Source organism: Geotrypetes seraphini, chromosome 7 (assembly GCF_902459505.1).
Source record: "Geotrypetes seraphini chromosome 7, aGeoSer1.1, whole genome shotgun sequence".
Classification (NCBI taxonomy): Eukaryota; Metazoa; Chordata; class Amphibia; order Gymnophiona; family Dermophiidae; genus Geotrypetes; species Geotrypetes seraphini.
Window position 1 is genome coordinate 37,343,210 of NC_047090.1, and position 19,452 is coordinate 37,362,661.

At 41.6% G+C, this 19,452-nt stretch overlaps 1 protein-coding gene across 8 annotated transcripts in view; it reads left to right on the forward strand.

Annotated features, from left to right (window-relative positions):
* Positions 1-19,452, forward strand: part of LOC117364282 — a 202,894-nt gene that overhangs the window by 47,112 nt on the left and 136,330 nt on the right. For all 8 annotated transcript variants that reach the window (XR_004540203.1, XM_033953322.1, XM_033953325.1 and 5 more), the window contains exons 5-8: positions 3,074-3,180; positions 11,610-11,737; positions 12,412-12,493; positions 13,417-13,506. Coding sequence is in view for 7 of the 8 variants with exons in the window: in XM_033953322.1 (XP_033809213.1) it covers positions 3,074-3,180; positions 11,610-11,737; positions 12,412-12,493; positions 13,417-13,506 (407 nt within the window). In the remaining variant the exon portion in view is untranslated. The remainder of the gene's footprint in view (positions 1-3,073; positions 3,181-11,609; positions 11,738-12,411; positions 12,494-13,416; positions 13,507-19,452) is intronic.

Below are 19,452 nucleotides of genomic sequence, written 5' to 3' on the forward strand. Positions count from 1 at the left end.
TCATTACATAAACTATAACAAACAATACTATTCTTCATCAAACATACACAAAAGAAGAAAAAAGATTCACCTAAAATAATCCCTACCCAATCATTTCCCAAAACATTTCTGTAAAAGCAAAGTTATAACCAATTTCCTGAACTGAAGTAAACTGGTAATGCTCTGGGCCGCAGTAGAAACGTCTACCGCGGCTTAGTAAAATAGGGGGGTGGTTTAGACCAGTGGTTCCCAACCCTGTCCTGGAGGACCACCAGGCCAATCGGGTTTTCAAGCTAGCCCTAATAAATATGGATGAGAGAGATTTGCATATGATGGAAGTGACAGGCATGCAAATCTGCTCCATGAATATTCATTAGGGCTATCCTGAAAACCCGATTGGCTTGGTGGTCCTCCAGGACAGGGTTGCGAACCACTGGTTTAGACAGTTAAGGTGGGGAAGCTAAAAAGGTGCTAAGTGCAATTGTGTGCACTAACATAGTATGTGTTAACCTGCTTAACACCCTTTGTTGAATCTTTCCTAAGTACTGAATATCGGCACTTAACAACACAAGTGCTGACTCTGTCCGCGGACCATCCACAAAATAACCAGCTTTCCCTTTAGCAATCTGTGGTAACGGTTCCATGGCATTAACTGTTTAAGTGCCCCTGAATATCAGCAGAGGGATCTGCGCTAGCGATTTAACAAGCAAACAGCTGTTTCTGGCTGGTTAAATCATTTTAAATATCGACTCTGGGAAGTATAAAGGAAGTGTTGAGACAGACATGGGATGGCAGCATGGACTGCTGCTACTCTTTGGGTTTTTGCCAGGTACTTGTGACTTGGATTGGCCTCCGCGAAGACGGGATACTGAGCTAGATGGACCATTAGTCTGACGCAGTATGGCTATTCTTATGTTCTTATGTGAGCCAAGTATAGGACAGTCAAGCCATTATTACATCACTACTGAGGTTGGCTCTTAGGCATTGGTGGAATGAGGCATTATGACATCACAATCTCTGCTCTGAGATGCTGCTACTATTTGGATTTTTGCTGTGACTTGGATTGGCCTCCGCGAAGACGGGATACTGGGCTAAATGGACCATCAGTCTGACCCAGTAAGGCTATTATGTTCTTATTCCAGAAGAACTATTTTTCCTATTTCATAGAAATGACATGGGGGGGGGGGGGGAGGAGGGAAATTCATCAACAGGCACTAAGCAATTTAGTGCATGCGCACCACGTTAGTGCGTGCTAATGATCAGCGGGCACTCAATGCTAAGACTTCCATTATGGCCCCCTTTTACAAAGGCAATTATTGCGGCAGGACAGAGTAATCGCTCCGATGTCTATTGGGACTGAATGGGCGTCGGATCATTTGCTGTGCGGCAGCCACTACCATGCCTTTGTAAAAGGGGTGATATATTCCTTAGCAACCGCTGAAGAATTCCTCCCTAGGACGAACTATTCCCACTAATTTCCAACATGTCTGTTGATCTTTTTGTATCACAGAACACTGAAAATTTACTTCTTGCCATCTGAAAACTTTTATGCAGAAAAGTCTTCTGGATTTTGTGTTCTGGCAAATTAAGAGATACTAGTGGAATAAATTATATATGCTTTTAGTCTAATACATGAATGTCCAGGATTTTTTTTTACAATTTTTTTTTTTTAAAGGAAAAAGGGTTTAAGAAAACCACAGATGCACTCGCTAATGCTGGCTAATGGAATTACCCCTTTCATTCCAAAACATTTCTCCAGCTCCCAAATTTGATTGTCTCATAATTAATTAATTGTGCAGCTACTGTAGTCCATTAAGGGAGGTTATAGTTGTCTGAACGAGTAAGACCTTGACCTTCGTTTGACTCCTAAAATTTTATGATCAATCACAAAGGAATTCCCAGGTAATTGATAGAGGAAGAATGGAAGGAAGAGATGAAAAAGAGGATACATTCATGAGGTCAGTGGCAGAGAAATATTAAAGAATTTCTATACAACGGATGTGCACAGGGAAAACTTTTTCAGCTTTTTTGCCATTTTCAGATTGTTTTACCCTTTGGGGTATTCTATAAATTGGTGCCTTAATCTAGGTCAGTGTTTCCCCAACTCTGTCCTGGAGTACCCCCTTGCCAATCAGGCTTTCAGGATTATCGACAATGAATATGCATGGAAAAGATTTGCATACAATGGAGCCAATGTATGCAGAGACCAATCTCATGCCTATCCATTGTGGATATCTTGAAAACCTGACTGGTAAAGGGGTACTCCAGGACCGACTAGAGCAAGGGTAGGCAATTCCGGTCCTCGAGAGCCAGAGCCAGGTCAGGTTTTCAGGATATCCATAATAAACATGCATGAGATAGATTTGCATCTCAAAGAGGCAGTGCATACAAATCCATCTCATACCTATTCATGGTGGAGATCCTGAAAACCCAACCTGGCTCCAGCTCTCGAGGACCGGAATTGCCTACCCCTGGACTAGAGAAACACTGATCTGAGTGATCTAGTGCCTAACTCGAAAAACACAATTCTATAAAAAGTAGGTGCCTGGTCCAAAGTGCTTACCTAAAAGTAGGCGTGGTTAGGGGTGGAATCACGGGAGTATTTTCTAGTTAGGCGCCTCTTTGTGAATTAAGCCCCGGTATTTAGGTGAAGAAAATCCTGGCATAAATTGGGAGTGCCTAAAGTTAGGATGCCTAGTGATGCCTAAGCCCACCTAGGTGGCCCACCTAGGTGCGTGATTCTATACAGTGCACTTAACTTTAATAGAGTCATGTTTAGTGCTGTACTAGTCGGTGCTAATTTTATAGGAATGTAATTTTATATGAAATGGGCTCTTACAGCCTAATTCTATGAGGTGCTAAAATTTGTCCACAGAAATTTAGACTGAGGAACTTTGGTGGAACAAATAATCATATAAGAATTTATTATTTATTATTTAAGAATTAACTAAGGAGGTGTAATTAAAGAACCAGCAAGTGGAAATATTTATTTAACTGGTGCCACTATTTGTTTTGGAGATAAATATGACACAGTGAGTTGATGCATTAGGAGCCAATAAAACCTTTGTTGCGAAAAACTTCCATGTTTTCATAGGTCATGAGAAGGCAAAAGAATATAACACGAAGATCCCGAAGCAAGGCCGGCTTTTCTACCCTCCCCCCAAAAAATGCATACTTGACCAGATCAATGAATTATTACAGGTAAAGTGGGAGTTTTTATGCTTATCATTAAAAATAGAGGGTTTGATACTAATATGATTTTAACCAGGCTCAGTTAAATCATACTAGCTGGCCATAGAACAGATATTCAGAGGCAATTAACCAGATCCTACCACAGAAAATCTGCTTTGACTGCTATGTGGTACTATCTTGGTGCCTTTTACTGAATTCTGCCCACTGTAGGGCTCATTGTCAAAACAGAAGGCTGTTAACTCCTATTAGAGCAGGGGTAGGGAACTCCAGTCCTCGAGAGCCATATTCCAGTCGGGTTTTCAGGATTTCCCCAATGAATATGCATGAGATCTATGTGCATGCACTGCTTTCAATGCATATTCATTGGGGAAATCCTGAAAACCAGACTGTTTAAGAGTGGGCACTCCAGAGCTGACAAGAGAAACAATACTCTACAGCAGTGGTTCTCAACCCTGTCCTGGAGGAACACCAGGCCAATTGGGTTTTCAGGCTAGCCCTAATGAATATGCATGAAGCAAATTTGCATGCCTATCACTTCCATCATATGCAAATCTCTCTCATGCATATTCATTAGGGCTAGCCTGAAAACCCGATTGGCCTGGTGTTCCTCCAGGACAGGGTTGGGAATCACTGCTCTACAGCAGGGGTAGGGAACTCCGGTCCTCGAGAGCCGCATTCCAGTTGGGTTTTCAGGATTTCCCCAATGAATATGCATGAGATCTATGTGCATGCACTGCTTTCAATGCATATTCATTGGGGAAATCCTGCAAACCCGACTGGAATACGGCTCTCGAGGACCGGAGTTCTCTACCCCTGTATTAGAGAATAGCACAGGGACAAATTTTTCCCTGTTCCCGCGCTGCCTAACTTACCCCCTCTTTTACTAGGGCACGCTAGCCGAATCAGCGTGTGCTAAATATTAGCATGCACTAAACGCTAACGCGTCCATAGAATATAATGGACGCATTAGCATTTAGCGTGCGCTAAAACGGTCACCGCACCTTAGTAAAAGGACCCCTTAAATTGAAAATGCCATTAAAAAAAGAGCATTTTACAATGAAAAATGTAGATACTTAATGGGCCTTAAAAAAATGGAACCTGCATCGCACCTATGGAGGCACTTTACGATGCCTAACTCCACTGTACGCATGGCTAACGCTGGGAACGGTGTTAGGCGTCGTAAGTTTATTATTAGTTTAAGTTTATTAGGATTTTATATACCGCCTATCAAGGTTTTCTAAGCGGTTTTACAATCAGGTACTCAAGCATTTTCGTAAAGCACCTCCATAGGCACGATTCCCATAAAAGGTAAGCCTACATTTCCGGTGCCTACCTTTTACGAAGCCGTGATTCTATACACGGCACCGTCGCGTGATTGACAAGCGATCGGCGGCCATTTTGTAGGTGGCTGCTGACAACGGCACCATTTATAGAATCTGGGCCTCTGTGCTTAGCGTGTAACTCAAACAATGCTCTATGTGCCAACATCAAAATCTTGAATTTGATTCTAAATTCCATTGATAACCAATGGAATTTCAAACATAAAGGAGTCACATGATTCTAGATATGGACACGGCCTAACAACCGAATTGCAGCATTTTGTACTGTTTGAAAGTGTTTCAATTGCCCTGCTGCATATACCAAATTGCCATAATCCAATTTAGATAAAACAAAAGCATGAATTAGAGTATGTAACGATTTCTTATCCAAAATATCTCGAATATCTCTAGTGGTCTTAATGCCCCAAATCCTTTCGCAACTACAGATGAGACCTGCTCTTCAAAATTCAAATGACAATCAATTATAATTCTCAAATACTTAAAACTATCTACCATCTTTGTATGATAGTGATCTATTGAAAAATCTAATTGTACCTCTTCAAATGTTTACTGGCAGAAAGCATCATCTCCCATCTGCCGCTTACACCAGCCTCAGCTCTCCTAATATCACTTCCTGGTCCCGCGACTAGGAAGCGCCATTGGAAGGAAAGCAGCAGGAAGGAGGTGCTGATGGCTGCTGGTAAAAATTTGAAGAGGTGGGTGGCTGGAAAGGAGAAGTGTTGGCGCCCCCGCCAAGATGGCGCCCAGCACGGTTCAGTCCCAACCACCCCCCTTGCTATGTCACTCTCTGCATCCAAATTTGGGTGACCTATACAGGCTCCGGGGGATACTGCTACTGAACATAATTTAAATGTAGAGCAGGGGTGTCAAAGTCCCTCCTCGAGGGCCGCAATCCAGTTGAGTTTTCAGGATTTCCCCAATGAATATGCATGAGATCTATTAGCATACAATGAAACCAGTGCGTGCAAATAGATCTCATGCATATTCATTGGGGAAATCCTGAAAACCCAACTGGATTGCGGCCCTCGAGAAGGGACTTTGACACCCCTGATGTTGAGGTAAAAAAAAGATGCTGACCCAGGGTGTAAATACTGACCTGTTTATTTTCTCATGCATTTGGTGATCTTTAATCAGTGTGGCAAAAAATGTTGATTCCTGATATGAAGCAAAATGCATCAAGAAAATATTTACCACAAGCCGATGCAAGATTGAAAAAAAATAAAAATAAAAATCTCAGTTTTAATTACAAACAAACTCATTAAAAAAGCTGTCTTATCCTAAATAAACTCTTCAGGAAAGATTTAGCAAAAGAGCCATTAAAGCATAATTAGAAGCCAACCCTAATTTTTCTTCCCTTGTTTAGTTATTCTTGCATTGATGTCTTCACAGCAGACTGGATGCGTCACATGCATCGAAGGAAGGCATGCATTCTGCCTAATTGTATGCAGGCCACTTAAACAGACTGATCTATGCTGCAGTTACAAACTGTATTTAAGCCTAAAGCAGTTTTTGCAAATCTTTCATCCAAAGCCAGTATTGAGGGCAAAATGTATAGGAACCAGATAATGTGAACCACTTGGTATTTAACCTCAGTGGTCAGTGTTAATGCAATACGCCTGCCACTGGGTTTAAAATGGAACCAGATATTGGAACCTGAATATCAGTTTCAGCACTTTCTTTGAAGTTCTTTCTGGTTAGCAGTCATATTCAGACCATTAATCTGATAACCATAAGAGCATAAGAATAGCCTTACTGGGTCAGACCAATGGTCCATCAAGTCCAGTAGCCCGTTCTCACGGTGGCCAATCCAGGTCACTAGTACCTGGCCAAAACCCAAGGAGTAGCAACATTCCATTCAGAATCCTAAAGAATAGCAAGATTCTAGAACCCTAAAGAGTAACAAAAGATTCCGGAACCCCAAAGAGTAGCAACATTCCATTCAGAATTCTAATGATTCTAGAATCCCAAAGAGTAACAAAGGTTCCAGAGCCTCAAAGAGTAGCAACATTCCATGATACCGATCCAGGGCAAGCAGTGGCTTCCCCCATGTCTCAATAATGGACTATGGACTTTTCCTCCAGGAATTTGTCCAAACCTTTCTTTAAACCAGCTATGCTATCCGCTCTAACCACAACCTCTGGCAACGCGTTCCAGAGCTTAACTATTCTCTGAGTAAACAATGTGACAAACCTAGCTCTCCTACTAGCTTCATCACAGGATTGACTAGGAAGAACAGTAAACCCCTATGCAGGAGAGCTGGCCAGGTTGGCTCTGCTGAGTATAGTAGCGCTGACCTCCCTTGCACCAGTAATGATGAGCTAGACAGAGACTGTCAGGGAGAGCTCTAACCAGCTATAGTTCACTCTACCAAGCCTGCTTCTAGTTCACCTAAAACCTCAGGAGCAAGGAGACTACATTTCCCAGAAAGGCAGAGAACCAGCAGGAAGCTGACACATGAGCAGTCACAACTGCAATTTGGAGCTTTCTTCCTTCCCCCCTCTTCAGAGCAGGGAGGGGTGGCTTGGTGCCAGTTAAAATGAGGCAGCTCAGAACCAGAGAGGAGGAGGAGCAAAGAGGCTGGGAACAAGAGCTTCAGACTCAGAGGCAGCAGGGCTTGTCTCCCCATCTGAATGCTGACAAGCTGGGAAAAGATTGAGAAATGGTGGACATTTCAGAGGTGCCTGATCCCACAATTGAGAGGCAGCTGGGAACCCATGGACATTGGTGTGCCAATTATTCCTGATGGGAGATTGGAAGCAATGGACACAAGCTAAAAAATGTTGGAAATGTTTTGCTATATTTGATTCTTACCTGTTTCCTGAAAGTTTTGGGACTAAGTTTGTTTTTGTGTTCAGAATTGTTCAAGCTTCCCAGAGCTAGGCTTTGAAGAAGCCATGCACATAATATGGTGCTTGGACTGCCTAACATTTGCAAACTACACAGCAGTTTAGTTTTTCTCCTCTCTACACAGCTGGAAGCTAATTAGCTGTAGATAAGCTACTACAGGGAACGTCAGCCACAGAGGAGCTCCGTTTATATAAATTCCCTAGCTGCAGGCAAGTCTGTGTAAGAGCTTTAAGTTTAGCCATTTCCTTTTTTGGTTTTTGAAAAGTTTTATTTTTCATGCGGCAAGTATCTTGTGTGCTTCTCTCTCCTGCTCCTTCACAGGAAGAGAGCATTGCTAAAATTATCTTAACCATTTAAGGCTGGTGAAGAGGACTGAGTTAGAAACATTAAAGTCCAGCCACAATTCTGGTATGTGGTTTTTTTTCTGTTTTGAAATAAGAATCAGGCTATTGTTTGTGAAGCCAGTGTAGCCAGGTTGGCCCAATGTTTTATGTTTTGGTTCCTGAACAAATGTATTGAAAAGTACTGCATCTTGCTGTTAACACCAGAGCAGCCTGACCAAGGGTCAGGAATAAAAGTACATCTTTTATTTTGGACATTTCTGGCTGTGTGTGGTGTTCCTTGCCTAGTTCACTGTGGTCATTTATCTGACGTTTTCCACCCTAGGCCGGTGCCTAGGGAGCCTGAAGGATTCCTTAGTTGGAAGGAACATGCTGGGAGCAGTATAAGTTGCTGTGACCCAGGCTCGCTGTGTTTATCAGGAGCCTGGGTTGCGACAACAAATATTTCCTCCTATTGGTTTTAAAAGTATTTCCCTGTAACTTCGAGTGTCCCCTGGTCTTTGTAATTTTTGACGGAGTGAAAAATTGATCCACTTGTACCCGTTCAACTTCTGCAAGTTACAGAGAATATTTTTATCTTATAAACGGGTTCTTGCAGATGCTCATGTAAGCATCTAAACCAATTGTGCCATGCGCGAGGATCAAATGCAATCAAGTTAATTAATGACGAACTCGGAAGTGGTTATTTTATAGATGAGGAAACTTTGCAGCGATTGCATGCTTTTTATCAAACACAATGAAAATTATGAAACACAGCCGTCATCTGTGCCGTTAATATTGTTCTTTTGTGTCACTTTGTGAAGGAAAATTCTGTCTCTTAACTGAATTGTCTTTTCTTGCATCCAACAAGGATTGTCAGCCACCTGATGGAGTTCATAGCTTCAGTCAAATGTGATTTACAGAGGGTTGATGAAGCTCCCAGTGGAAACATTTGGTTATACAAGATGACAAATGCCATGTCTTCATTTTCCACACATCCTTCCCTGTATCTATGACCCTTAGCCCTGCCTCCAGACTGCCTAGTTCAGCCCATCCCCGCCCTAATCCTGCCCCAAAGCCCACCCTCACTGCCTCCTCTTGTCGGGCAGGAAGTCCGTGCATGCATGGCCGTCATACGATGATGGTCATTGCATGAAGGCCGCGCATGTGTGCCCGACACAGCTTTTCAAAACCCGGAGAAAGTGCTGGGTTTTGAAAAGCCATCCGGACCCCTGGTAACCCTATGTGCACTGTTGTGTCTACATGTGTTTTATCCTGAATTTTGGACAACACCAAGATCAAAAAAATATGACCACGTTACACCACTTTTACAGGCTGCACATTGGCTACCAATTACACATAGAATAACTTTGAAAATCATATTGCTTACCTTTAAAATTCAACAATCATACGCGCCGATATTTTTGGATCGACTTTTGATACTGTACTCTCCATTTAGGGCTCTCAGATCAATACAACAAAATTTACTAACTATTCCTTCTCTAAAAATAATAGGGACCAGGAGATCTACCATTTTCTCAGTCATAGCTCCTCAGCTGTGCAACAACTTACCACTGTACCTACGTAATGAACCATCCTTAGAAAAATTCAAGCGCTCCTTTAAAAGCTTTCTGTATAAGGATGTCTATGTATACATAGACAGCTTAACCTCCCAAATATAAAATCTTCAGATTCTAATGGATTTTATGTGATCCCATCCTATATGTTCCTCCCCAAATATTTCTTTTTATTTTTTTTTAATTAAAGACTGTAGTCCATCCTATTTACCCTTTTTGTATTAGTTTGTATCAGTTTGTATTAGAACTTATATGATTTGTATGTAATGTCATATTTTGTCCACCCTTTTTTTAATTTTTTATGCATTGAAAAATTGTTATACGCATTGAAATATATGATACTGCGTAGATAACAAATCTTATTAAACTTGAAACTCATATCTTGCTTAACTGTACATAGAACTTGCCTCGAGTTTAGTTACCCATCTGCTTATCCTAGGGGTTACTAGATGTCTGGTAAAACCAGGACATGTCCTCTTTTTAGAGGACTGTCTAGGTGCCCAGATGGCCTTTCCAAAACCCGGCAGTTTGTCCGGGTTTTGGAAAGCCCCGACGAACTCCGGCCACATATGGAGTTCAAAGAAGCGTAGGAGTTCAAAGAAGCGTGGGATGAACACAGAGGATTTAGAATCAGAAAATAATATTAAATATTGAACTAAGGCCAGTACTGGGCAGATTTGCACGGTCTGTGTCTGTATATGGCCGTTTGGTGGAGGATGGGCTGGGGAGGGCTTCAGTGGCTGGGAGGGTGTAGATGGGCTGGAGTAAGTCTTAACAGAGATTTCGGCAGTTGGAACCCAAGCACAGTACATGGTAAAGCTTTGGATTCTTGCCCAGAAATAGTTAAGAAGAAAAAATTTAAAAATTTAAATTGAATCAGGTTGGGCAGACTGGATGGACCATTCGGGTCTTTATCTGCCATCATCTACTATGTTACTATGTTACTATGCCTCTGAGCTTGCACGGAAGATGTCGCACACATCGGCGTGTGCTCCAGGAGCTCGTCGCAGAAGAGAGGAAGCTTGCTGGGGGATGGGCTTGGAGCAGAACTGGGCGAGGCCAGAGGCGGAACAGGGCGGGGCTGAAGGCAGAATGAGGTGGGGCTACGTGTCAGGGGTTTTCCTTTCTAAAATATGGTAACCCTAGACAAAGTACAACATACAGTAGAAATGTCTGTGATTTTGGTTCTACTCTTATTTTCATATGCTTAAAAATGAATATTTGAAAAGAGTATGCAGAAAGGCAAATGAAATAAAAAATTTTAAAAAAGTCGATGGAAGGATAAACGCCAGCATCGCGATCTTTTTTTAAAGATGAACACTCCCCTAATTTGCATGAGGCTTCTGTGTAGAAAGTTTTTCTGCAGAAAATAGCTGAATTTTTTTTGTTTGTTGATTAATTCTTTATTGATTTTCAAATTTTGAGAGCGCAATACAACTATATTAAACATGAGCATTATACATAACGCACTTAAAATACACAAAATTAATCCATTACCAATCCTTTTCTCCCTCCCTTCCTCACATAACTATTACACTGCATATGCATATATTATTGCAATATTATATATAAATACCTTTAGCAATCCCAAATACCTTCCCCTCCCCTCACCCCCCCCCCCACCCCGGATGTGTAAGGAATCTATAAAAAGGGAGATACCTGACATTCATTGCAATTCAACATATGCAGTCAATAGGCTCCACACCTTATTGAATGTCATACTAGACCCCAAACACTCCACATTTATTCTCTCATATTTATACGTGGAACAAATATTTGCCCACCAAAATGTGTAATTCAATCTGTAGTAACTCTTCCAGTTACGTGTAATCATCTGGATGGTTATTCCGGTCATAATCAAGAAAAGCCGGCTTTTATATCTATCTAAAGAAGGCTTAATATGCAATATTGTACCACAAATTATGGCTTCGTAGGTTAACGAGATTGATGACTCAAGAATAATATTTATTTGTCCCCAAATTGACTTCTAGAAATTAAGTATCAATGGACAATAGCTGAATATTTAATCTAGGCGCATCTTATTTCCTCCCGTGACTTAACCACTCCCCTGGGAGCATCTCTTCTATACATGGCTAACAAGGTACATCTTTATAACCACATTGAGAAAGGGTAAAATTTGTGATGGTTTTATGCATTTGAAAATTGTCCTTCCTATGAGTTTCATTCCAGAGAATGCACCAAAGCCCATAGGAATTGAATGGGCTTCAGTGCATGTGCTGTGGTAGACTCACTCCCCCCTCTTTGTAAATGGAACCCTAAATGAGCACATGTTTGTTCTAGAAAAAAAATAAAATAAAACGTGTCAACGCTGTTTTCCTGTGTTCCTGTTACAGATGACCTCCGCAGGTCAGAAACATCTTGTCAAACGTTTGGAGGATCTTTGGAATAGCCATGTGATGTGCAATCTGCTCAATGCTTTCCTCCCTGGTTGTTTCACTACAGAAATCATTTTAAATGATAGGTAGTATACATTTTGTATCGATTTAATATGTAGGGCCGTTCTAATACAGTACGATCTTGATGATCTGATCTTTGCCAAACCTACCGTCTGGCCTATTCGACAACCAGTGGCATAGTAAGGGTGAGCAGCGTCCATGGTCCCAAAGGTGATGTCAGAGAGAGCGCCGATGCCGACACGGGCAGCAACCTTATGCCGGAAAAGTAAAAAAAGGTACGGGGAAGGCAAGGGGCTTGTGCACGTGGCAAGGAGAGGAGCGGGGGGATTGCGCCTGTCAGAGAGGAGGAGGGGTATCGCACCCTTAGGAAGACTGCCCCGAAACCCCTTACTATGCCACTGTTGACAACCCTCCCCCCTCCCCAGGACAACATCCCGTTGTCATTAAGAAGTGCACAAGTTCTCTTCCTGGTTTTTTGCTTCACATGCTGCAAGGAAGCCATGTTTTTGAGTGGAAACCATTTTTTCCCCCATTATGCGGAGCAATTTTGGGATGCCTGTTCTGTATAAGGTATGTTTTCCATGCATTTTTAAAGGGGTAACTATTGTTTTCTGTATTATCCAACTTTCCACTTATCTGACAATGGGTTGGCCTCATTCACATCAGCTAATCGAGACTGTACTGTGGTTTAATGGTTGTGTAATATTTATCATAATGATTCATAAATGTTTTTGTGTAGGTGGGCTACAAGTTTAGCTATTAAGACCCTTGACAATCTCCTGCACATATCTTCATCTTTCTCCGTTGATGATCTTCATGAGGTAGGTACTAGATACCTTAGAAGGATGAAAAGTGTATTTGTAATTTTTAAAAAAATGTACATAAAAAGCATATTAAATTAGTCCAATAAAACAGGTATCGTCTTATTTTCATTTTCACATTTAGTTTTATTTCTACATCTACTAATGAACCCTCCCCCCTTTTATAAAACTGCGCAAGTGGTTTTTAGCACTGGCCAGCACGCTGAATGCTCTGTGCTGCTCCGACGCTCATAGGAACTCTACGAGCGTCAGAGCAGTGCAGAGTATTCAGTTCGCTGGTCAGCACTAAAAACCTCTTCCACGTTTATGTAAAAAGGGTGTGTGGGTGTGTAAATGAAACATGATGGCAGATAAAGGCCAAATGGCCCATCCGCAGCATCCACTATCTCCTCCTCTCCCTATTGGCTAAGGCTCTTAACATTTGCATCTCCTCTTCCTATAGGCTAAGGCTCTTTACACCTGCATTGTGATGTCATAGAACTTTATGGTTATAGAAACATAGTAACATGATGGCAGATAAAGGCCAAATGGCCCTCCGCAGCATCCACTATCTCCTTCTCTCCCTTTTGGCTAAGGCTCTTTACACCTGCATTGTGATGTCATAGAGCTTTATGCTCTTAAAGCCACCCATCTTGTACATACTATTAGTGCAGTAACCAGTTAGTATGCTGTACTGTAGCTGTTCTAACTGGTTGGCTCAGGATTGCCCACTCTCCACACTCTCGCACACCTCTCAAAGATTTTTTTTTTTTTCATGCGCAGTAAGCGCTCACATATGGCAGTTACCACAGGATGCCTGAGCATATCCCGTGGTACATCTAATGAGGCTTAGTAAAAGGGCCCCTATGTTACTTTAGCTACAGATTTCCAAAGAAATTGGCAGATTTTAACATGGCTGTTTCTGTCTGTTGTATATTTGGTAGGCTAATCTTCAAGCAGTTTGTGCTTATATGTGTTCCATATGCATGGCCGGCTATAAGTACAGGCAGAGCAAAGCAGTTGTTAATTCTGTGGTGAGTATTATTGGAATCTAATCTAATCTAATCTTCATTTTATATACTGAATCTACTCCCTAAGGAGCTCGACTCGGTTTGCAGTTCGTTAAAAAATGAAACATAACAAGTAAAAACTGTGGGATAAAAACAGAAATTGGTTAGATTAGATGGATGGAAAAAGTTAGAAAAAAGTATATTGAATTGCTTAAAATTACTATTCGACAGCTAAAATCAAATTGACTATTGTGAAAACAACCAGGTTTTTAAAACATTTTTGAAATTGAAATAATTGATCTACCAGTCTTAGAGATGTCCCAAATAAGGAATAAAGGTCGTTAAATAAAAATGTCAACATTCAGATATACAGAGAACATATAATTACTCAGATGATCTCAAGACATGTTTTCGATAGAGCGTCTAAGTCTGAGTTTGGATGTCTTGGGAAAGATGTCCAGAAATCCATTAGAGAAAATGTTCATTCTCAAAACAACAAGATGTCAATCTTTTTTTTTTAATGACCTATCTAGATGTTTTGGCCCTTAATATGTCTATCTTTCTTGGCCATTCTCTAATATAAAGACATCCACATGAAAAACGCACAAAAGCCAGTTTTTCAGATGTGTTAGCAGCCGGCATTCTTAGCAAACTGTTTACAAAGAACTGAATACATCAAAGGGGCACTCTAGGGGGTACTGCAGTGAATGTCACATTTCAAAGTCACTATAACCTGCTTATATTGTATGGTGAGCCCTCCAAAACTCACCTAAAACTTACCGTATCCACCTGTACACCACAATAGTCCTTATGCCTGCAGGTGTCATCTTTATGTAGGTACAGCAGGTTTTGTGTGGGTTATAGTGACATGTGTACCTGGGACTTTTAAATGTGAAATATACTGTAGTATCCCCCTATGAGTACGCTGCTGCTCTTCTCTGCTGGGCTCAGTTGTCTCGGTCTGAAGCTGTAAGAGAGGGTGCTGAAAAGTTCTCTCAGCCCAGCTAAAAAGAGAATGAGGTGGATATGGTTCAGTCAATGATCTGAAACAATGTCAAAACATTGCTTCTGCAAATTGGCCTTTAATGAAATAACACTCTTTTCAGCTACAGTGGCAAAATAACACTCAGAATTTAGGAAATTGGTTGGTCGGGCTGAGAAATTTTCAGCACCCCCCTCATATGTATTAAAAGAGAGCAAAGTATAGGACAATCAACCCATTGTGACATCACTGATAAGGTTGGCTCTTATTGGTGGAATGAGGCATTATGACATCGCAGTTTCGGCTCTGGTTACCAGAGACTGAAAGTCTTCACACTTTGAAGGGGGGGGGTGCTGAAAAGTTCTCAGCCCAACCAAGAAGAGAATGATGTGGATGTGGTTCAATCAATGATCTGAAACAATATCAAAACATAGAATTTTGTTTCTGCAAATTGGCACTTAAGAAAATACGAGAAAGCTCTTTTCAGCTACAGTGGCAAAATAATGCTCAGAACTTTTCAGCATCCCCTCTTAATACAGGCTATAATGAACTGGGAGTTTTTTCACATCTTTGAATGATGGGAGGGGGGTCAGTGACCATTGGGGGAGTAAGGAGGGGTCATACCCTCCAGTGGTCTTGTTCGTCAACATTTTGGAAACTAATTATTCTACTTTTTCCAAATTATATTTCTTTGGTTCTGTCCTTTTGTATTACTCTATTCATAATGTTAACAGAGTTGAGCTCCAAATTGGTTAATGACCTGGTCTATAAAACTAAGTTTTAGTTTAGTTTGGGCACCTTTTCAACATTTAGATGCTTTTAAAACATGTCTAGCTCCAAACGTCTAAAAAAAAGTCCTGGATGTTTTGTTAAAGATTTGATTATGCCTGCAGAATGTCTAAGATCTAAGCCCATCCAAAACATGCCTCTAACATGCCCCCTTAAGATTTAGACGCACTGGAGACAAAATGACCAGGAAGACGTCTAGAAAGTCTGTTTTGAGAATGCCCACATGGAAGCTTTGACTAGTAAGAAGCCAAGGGCATCTATCTTTAAGAAACAGGGCCCTATAGGCGCATATGTGTCTTTATATAATTGCTGAAATCGGGGCTATAAATAATCTTGTGTATATTTATATCTGCTCAGGAGCAGGTGGCAATGCACATATGAAAAATATGCACAAACTCATTTATTTCATAAAGGCTGTGCCTCTGATTCTATAAAAGACATATGAAATTAGGTTCCTAGATCGGCGAGCTTAGCGGATCTAGGCGCCTAACTTCATTTTTTCAATGGGTTTAATTGGTGCCGTTAATTGAAAGCACCATTAAAAAAAAAATTAAAAATCCATTAAAAATATTAGGGGTCCTTTTACTAAGGTGTGCTAGCCGATTTAGTACGCTCTAAATGCTAATGCGTCCATAGAATATAATGGACGCATTAGCATTTAGTGAGCGCTAAATTGGCTAGCACACCTTAGTAGAAGAGGGGCTTGATTAACCAGTAGGCGCCTACCACTTTCAGGTAGACGTATTCTCCAAGGCTCTTACCAGCAAGCAGGCAGGGTTAGGATCAGATTCAGGGTGAAATTGGGGTGGATTTTGAGTATGGTTTGTCTTAGGTGCCCTCATTTAGACCAAGAAAACCCTGGCTAGATGAGAGTGCACCTAAGGTTTCAGTAAGACTGCTTAGGCTTCACCAGGCGTGATTCTAGAAATGGTGTCTAGCGGATCTAATCTAATACACAGTTTATTACCATATTTCCCCATATATAGGCCGCGGCCTATACATGGGTTTTACAAACCCGTGTATGGGGCGCAGCCTAGTTATATGGGGCGGCCTATATAAAACTTTTAAATCATCCCCCTACCCCTGGTACCTTTTTAGGAAGTCTCTTCGCTGGCGCGTGGCTTGGATCTCCAACAGTGCAGGGCAGCCATGATCTCTTCGCTTGCTGAGTGGCTGAGATCAGTTCTCGCGAGTCCTGCGAGAGCTGATGTCGGCCATTCAGTGGGCGGTGCGGGGGCAGGCCAGATGCTGAAGAGATCAGGGCTGCCCTGCACCGCTGGAGACCCGAGCAGCGCGCCAGCGAGGTGGCTTCCTAAAAAGGTACCGGGGTAGGGGGGATGAATGTAAAAGACAAGAGAGGTACCGGAAGATAAGCCGCGGCTAAAACCATGGGGCGGCTTATCTTCCAGTTTTTAAACATAGGCCGCCCTTTTCCGCGGCCTATCCATAGGTGTGGCCTATATGCGGGGAAATACGGTAATCACACCATATGCAAAAGATTCAAGGTGATTTATATTCAAAGAGGCTGTAAAATCTACGGGAGAATACAAAAGCAATCAATAATTAAAGCAATCAATAAGTTTGAGTAGTTTTAAGAAAATGTTGAAGAGACATCTCTTCTGTAAGATGAAATATGGGTCCTGATTTATAGTTTTTGGACGCGAAGCACTGGAAGCTTCTCTGTAATTTTAGGAGGCTTTCCATTATCACTATTACGTTTTATTGATGTTCGATCTGTTGTACTATATGTGATTCTGTTTGTGTATGTACTCTATTGTAAATAAAATACAAATAATTAAAATATCATCATACCATGAATATTACAACAAATCATATAAAAAAGTTTTCAGATTTTTACAAAACCTTAAGTAACTGATATCGGTCGGTCCTAATATGAACAGGTAGATTATTCCATATTGTAATGGCAGCGTAAACCAAAGAGGAGTTGAGCTGTCGTTTGTACCGCACTCCTCTAATCTGTGGAAAATGTAGTAAGAAAGTACCCCATAATCTGGTGAAAGAATAATGCAAATGGGAAAAAAGCAAAATCAGATGATCTGAAACGTCAGTCTGTAATACACGAAGAACTTTGCAAGCTGATTTAAACTTAATTCGCCTCTCGACCGATAGCCAATGAAGATTTGTATACGCTAATCCAACACTTTCATATCTTTTTAGACCAAAAATTAATCTAACTGCAGTATTCTGGAGCAACTTCAAGTTTTTGATCAGTTTTGATAAGTTCAAATATAAAGAATGTGACTCTGCAGTGCTGTGTGTGTCTGGTAGCGCTAGAGAAATAATAATAGTAAAAAAAAAAAGTAACACTAAGGGGTCCTTTTTATTAAGGCATGCTAACCGATTTAGCATGCATTAAATGCTAAGGTGTCCATAGAATATAATGGACCCCTAACATCTGAACCAGCAGGTAAGGCTAGTCTCAGTTAGGGCACTAGCCTTTGACCTAAGGGATCACCGCAGGAGCGGACTGCTGGGCACGATGGACCACTGGTTTGACCCAGCAGCGGCAATTCTTATGTTCTTAAAAGGATGTTCAAAAACGCACCACTTCACAAGCCTAAGTTTCCTCATAATATATAAAATCTTCTTCCATAAATTAGAAATTCGATTTTCAAATGTAAGAGAAGAGTCTAAGGGATCCTTTTATCAAGGCGTGGTAGGGGGGTTTAACGCGCGGAATACCGCGCGTTAAACGGCCTGCCGCACTAGTCGCTAACGCCTCCATTGACGAGACATTGGTTTTTTGGCTTGCCGCGGGGGTTAGCGCGTGATGAAATGTCCGATGCGCTAACCCACGTAGCGCGCCTTGATAAAAGGAGCCCTAAAAGAATATCCAAAACTTTAGACATTTTATCGACTCGCATAGAAACAAGACGGCAGATAAAGGCCAAATGGCCCATCTAGTCTGCCCATCCGCAGTAACCATTATCTCTTTCTCTCTCTGAGAGATCCCACGTGTCTATCCCAGGCCCTCTTGAATTCAGACACAGTCTCCTTCTCCACCACCTCTTCTGGGAGACTGTTCCACGCATCTACCACCCTTTCTGTAAAAAAGTATTTCCTTAGATTACTCCAGAGCTTATCACCTCTTAACTTCATCCTATGCCCTCTCATTGCAGAGCTTCCTTTCAAATGAAAGAGACTCAAATGAAAGTATGACCCCCCCCCCATCCCGCTGGGCTCCATTACCAACTGCTTGAACTGTTCTCCTTGTAGAGAATCCAGAATCTCCCTACTTCTAGGGATACTCCAATTAACATCCGGCATGTTAAAATCACCTATTAGCAAGACTTCCCTTTTCTTACATATTTTCTAAATGTCTACTATTAAATCTCTATCTACTTCTTCCATCTGTGAAGGAGGTCTGTATATCCCACAATGTAAATATATTCACTATTCCCTCTTTCCAAATTGATCGACAGTGCCTCTTCCTTGCCCTGAAGATCCAGCAATTGTGTGGCTTTAATATGATCTTTAACATATAATGCTACTCCCTCTCCCTTTCTTCCTACCCTGTCTTTCCTGAACAGATTATAGCCCGGTATAACTACATCCCAGTCATGGTTCTCTGTGAACTACATCTCAGTGATCGCCACTATATCCAACTCCTCTTCTTCCATCACAGCTTCTAGATCCAGAATCTTGTTTACCATACTTCGAGCATTAGTATATACTGCTTTCCAGACATTTTCCCTTTTCACATCCCACGGTAGTACCTTAAGGTAGCTTAAGAAATGAAGGAACAGGAGATAGCGAATTATGAAACCAAAGAACCATCGGATGATTGACAATTGCACTCAATGGCACCTAGAAAATTAGGTGCCATTTATAGAATCTGGCCCTGTGTACAAATCACAACTGCTTACACCTGTGGCATAATCAAGGGTGGGGCTCAGGTCCTCCAGGCTCAGCCCCCCCTCTTTAATGTGGTAGCCATTACATGGCTGCTAGGGGTGCTCAAGCCCTGCCAACCAAAGACTTTCCTTGCCGGAGCCCAGTCTGTGATGTCTGAGCAGCAGGAAGTCAGCAAGGTGCTATGGAGGCTGATGCAGCATTCCACGCAAGCTTAGTTCACATATGTGAAACGAGTGTGCACGGAAGTGCTGGCATCAGAGGTCAGAGCAGCTTGTCGACTTCTGCTGTTCAGGAAGAATAGGTTGGACTCCTGCCGTGAAACT